This window comes from Crocodylus porosus, unplaced genomic scaffold (assembly GCF_001723895.1).
Source record: "Crocodylus porosus isolate Cpor-Errol unplaced genomic scaffold, CroPor_comp1, whole genome shotgun sequence".
Classification (NCBI taxonomy): Eukaryota; Metazoa; Chordata; order Crocodylia; family Crocodylidae; genus Crocodylus; species Crocodylus porosus.
The window spans coordinates 6,999,637-7,004,153 of NW_017728931.1; the positions used below are offsets into that span (position 1 = coordinate 6,999,637).

Genomic DNA, 4,517 nt, shown 5'->3' on the forward strand with positions numbered 1-4,517 from the left:
GGGGGGTGGGGGCTGCAGGGGCCTTTTAATTTTAATAATGGATTTTGGGGTTTTTATCAGAGAATCTGCAATATTTTTGTGTCAGAGAATTTGTGATTTTTTTTTTTTATCAGAGAAAACCAGGATCCCTGCTGATCACCCCCTGCAAAGTTACTTCCTCCCACTTAATGCATATCAAACAACCTCTCCCTTCTCCCACTCAATGTTTCACCTCTCTCCTGGACCCAGAGTGTGACAAGGCAGCTGGGCGCATGAGGCAACAGCAAGTTCTAGCTGCTGCTGTGCCACCAGTATGACTGTGCACCTGTGGTGGCAGCTGCTATTTTTTGGCTCTCAACCAGCAATTGTATGTAGGGTGGCTGCCCTGGCAATTCCACCTTAATTACTTACTGCCTGGACCTTGACCTGTTTCTCCCTACTCCATCTCTCTCACTAAGGATCCATGCTTCCTTAGTGTCAGGGAGTGTTTGGATCCAGTGTTATAACCAGGGGTTCTTTGTAGAAGAAACATTATTTTACAAAAATAACAGAAACACTCGGGTATATGACTGGGGGGCAGTGATATGCCTGTGCCCTGCCTCTGACCCTCACCCCCAACCTGCAGCCTCCTGCCTGCCCTCCCCCCCAGCCCTGCTGGTGCCCTTCACTCCCAACCTGCAGCCCCCTGCCTCACACAGCCCTGCCAGTGCCCCTCATGAAATGCTGCCCTGCAGCAGCAGGCTTTCCTGAATTGTAACCTCCATCCTTTTTCTTTAGATGCTAATTTGCTGCTGTTTTATGTATTGCTGAATCTTAGATTATATATCTCATGAAGCTATGACACAGCCAACATTCCAGGGCTTGGTTTCCTGTTCCTGTGCATCCCAACACCCTTACTAGTGCCATGTCTGTCAATAGTGAAGCAAAATGTTCTCAGAAAGGGCACAATTCAGGAACTTCCCTGTGTTGTGTATTTAGTTGTGGATGATTCTGCATGCTGACCATGATGTACATCTAATTTATCGAAGCTAAATGCTCTAACTGTTCTTCCTTTCTTCAAGGACACTGTTGGGCCAGTAGCATTTCCTTGACTTCCAGACTGCCAAAATGGCTCCCTGTAAAGCATTCACATTAATCATTGCTTTTTCCAAGTGGCTATGCTGAGAGGCCAAGAAACAAAAAATAAATAGAAAGCAGGTGACATTAGCAACCAGCATGCCAGAAGTCTACAGCTGAGTGAAGCACTGAGGGTTAAAATAATGCAAGAAAAAAGATGCAGCGTATTCCAGGAAGAATAGCAGAAGGATAATTTTATAATTCCAACAGGACCTTTCTCCTGCAGTGCCCACGTAACAATCTGCACCCAATCCTCCTGTGAGTGACCTGGGCAGAGTTGCGTTTATCTGCTCAGAATCTACGCTTGAAGGCAGAAACCAAAGTCTCTTGATCCCGCCCTTGAGATTCACGCATGCTGGGTAGCCAGATCGGGTCCTTCTTGTGTTCCACTTCATAGAATGGACAAGCCTTCAGATGTTCAGACATGCAGGGAACTTCATTGAATTGCCACTTGTTAACAGGCGAGAACAGGCTGCTAAATTGCCAAATCTAGTATGGGGGGGAAAAAAGAGAAGACTTAAACATATTAAGCATAGGGAGCATTTCATAAAATGCTTCAGGATTTTACAAATCAATGTTCAGATACTATAATGGGTCTTCCTCATGCTCATTTAATTGGACTGACTAATGAAGTCATGTTAATTAAGAACTGATGCAACAGAATGGAAAATCTGTATATATATACACAGAGAAATGTGCAATAAAACAGAGTAAATGTAAAGTGCTAATATATAATATAATATATGGGCAGTTGGGGAGCAGGAGCAGAGGGAGCAGGGTGCACGTGTGTCACACGTGTACCGACTTTACCTTGGCAGTGAAGGCAGCAGCTGCGGAGGAGACAGTGGTGGGGGCAGCAACAGCTGATTTCCCCCTAAGTAAGTGGGGCAGAGGGTACAGCATAGCTGAGGTGGATCTGGAGTGGAAGCCCTCCAGAGCCCTCTTAGCTCACCTGACAGGGAGCCGCGCGTGAACAGTGCGCGCAAACAGGCGCGCTCTGTAAGGGTGCACCGGCATTCACGTAAGGAGGGTGCGAGGTAGCTGCCCAGAGCGGCACCTCCAGTGAGTAAAAGCAGCAGGCACAGCTCTGCAGACATGGTGCAGATGTGGAGCGCAGCTGCCAGGGGCCCTGCCCGGGCACTGCTGCCTGCCATGGGCTCTTCTGAGACCTCCACCCAGACAGAGCTCATGGCAGGGTTGGTGGCCCCTTGCCCCCCTGTCTGTAGGAGGGGCTTGGTGGGGTCCTGGGGGGGGCCTGGTGGTCGCCTTGTCTGTCCCTCCTGTGCACAACTTAGGGCCTTGGAGGAGCAGGTGAGGGAGCTCCAGGCTGAGGCGAGCAGGCTGAGGGGGATCAGGGATGCAGAGGATGACATTGATGCCTATTTCTGTTCTCTGCAGGCCTGGTCACCCACTGTACAGCCCCCATAGGAGAAGCATCCAATGCAGGAGTGGCAGAAAGTGTCCAAATCCAGAGCTGCTAGGCCTAAAGTGGTAGAAGCTCCCCAGGTTCACCTGGGGAACAGGTTCGACACCCTGGCAACTGTGATGGAGAAAGACAGAGAAATTGGCTCCAGTGGGGACGATGCCACTCCCCACATGACAAAGAATGGGCAGAGAGTGAATACCAGCAGGAAGAAATGCCGGGTCCCCGTCATCAGAGACTCCATCCGACGAGGACTGGAAGGTCCCATCTGCCAACCTGACCCTGTGATGCGAGAGGTTTGCTTCATGCCTGGGGCTTGAGTTAGGGACATCACAGAGAGGATCCCGGCCTACATCTGACCTGCAGACCAGTAGTACCCTATGGTTGTCATCCATGTGGGGACAAATGACACGGCCAGGGGCAACCCTGACTGCATTATGAAGGATTTCAAGGCTCTGGGGGACAAGCTTAAGGAGACGGGGGTGCAGGTGGTATTCTCCTCTCTTCTTCTGGTGAGTAGGCAGGGACGGTGACACAAGGCCTGCATTGGCAAGGTCAACCAGCGCTTACGCAGTTGGTGCCACCAGGCAGGCCTTGGGTTCCTAGATAATGACCCATGATTTTGGGCGGGGGATTTGCTGGGGTGGGATGGGCTTCACCTCTCTCCTAAAGGCAAGCGTGTCTTCTCTCCCAGGTTGGCTGATCTCGTACAGCGAGCTTTAAACTAGCCTTTCCACGGGAGGGGGCTGCAGGAAGACAAGGAGACATCACCCAAGCAAGACAGGTGACAAATGCAAGGAGTGCCCAGGTAAGAAATGGGTCCGGACAGTCTCCCAAATCAGGGGGGTGGCACATGCAGCTAGGCAAGGCCTTAAATGCCTATATACCAATGCTTGTAGTTTGGGGAATAAACAGGAGGAACTCACCCTCAGAATAGCCAGTTCAGACTCAGACATAATAGGGCTTACAGAAACGTGGTGGGATTCATCCCACGACTGGGCAGTAAGCATTAGGGGCTATAGGCTTTACAGGTGGGATAGAGAAGGAAGAAAAGGGGGTGTGGTGCTCTATGTCAAACAGCAATACACATCCTCTGCCAGCAGAATGGGGTCAGAGGAGGGGCAAGCTGAAGTGCTCTGGGTCTACTACAGACCCCCCAACCAAGGGGAGGAGCTGGACTGGGAATGCACTTAAGGCAAGAAATGTAGTTGTCATGGGTGATTTAAATTACCTGGACACCTGCTGGGAGGAACAGTCAGCCAGGTCAGGCCATTCCAGGAGGTTGCTGGCTGAGATACAGGACCTCCATGTAATTCAGGAGGTGCACAGTTCCATCAGAGGAAATGCCCTGTTTGACCTGGTCCTGGCCACAGGCGATGACCTGGTCAGGGGCCTCCGGGTCCTTGACCACCTGGGTGATAGCGATCATCACTTGCTGGAATTCACCATCCAGTGCAGGGTGTCAAGGGCCTGCAGCAAGGTGGTAGCCCTAGACTTCAAGAGGGCCAACTTCAGTGAGTTGAGATTAGTGGGAGAGGCACTGAGGCTCTTGAGAGCATGGGAACTCAGTGCCCAAGATGAGTGGTCGTTCCTTAAGGAGACAATAATCAGGGCCCAAGGGGTGACCATCCCAACAAGAAGCAAGGGGGGCAGGAGTGCCTGAAAGCCCCCCTGCCTCACCAAGGGCGTCCGGGAATGCTTGATTGCCAAAAAGACGGTGTACAACTGGTGGAAGGGGGGTGCTATCTCCAAAGATGATTATACCTCCTCTGCTTGGGCCTTTAGGGGGGCTGTCAAGAATGCTAAGGCAGACATAGAGCTAGGACTAGCGTCCAAGATCAAAGATAATAAAAAGTCCTTTTTCAAATATATAGGGAGGATGAAGAAAGCACTGGGAAATGCGGGGGCCCTGCAAGATTCTCTGGGCAATCCTCTTTAACCATTCTTCACCTCCGTTTTCTTGTGCAGGGACCGGGACTTCCTCACCGTGATGCAAGAC

General features: G+C 51.0%; 1 protein-coding gene across 1 annotated transcript in view; it reads right to left on the bottom strand.

Moving 5' to 3' along the window:
• Nucleotides 1-666: 666 nt before the first annotated feature.
• The window catches only part of FBXO40 (F-box protein 40), a 38,078-nt gene continuing 34,227 nt past the window's right edge, over nucleotides 667-4,517 (bottom strand). Inside the window, 1 exon segment of the mRNA XM_019544122.1 lies at nucleotides 667-1,584. Within this exon segment, the coding sequence (XP_019399667.1) occupies nucleotides 1,387-1,584 (198 nt within the window). The 3' untranslated portion in view covers nucleotides 667-1,386.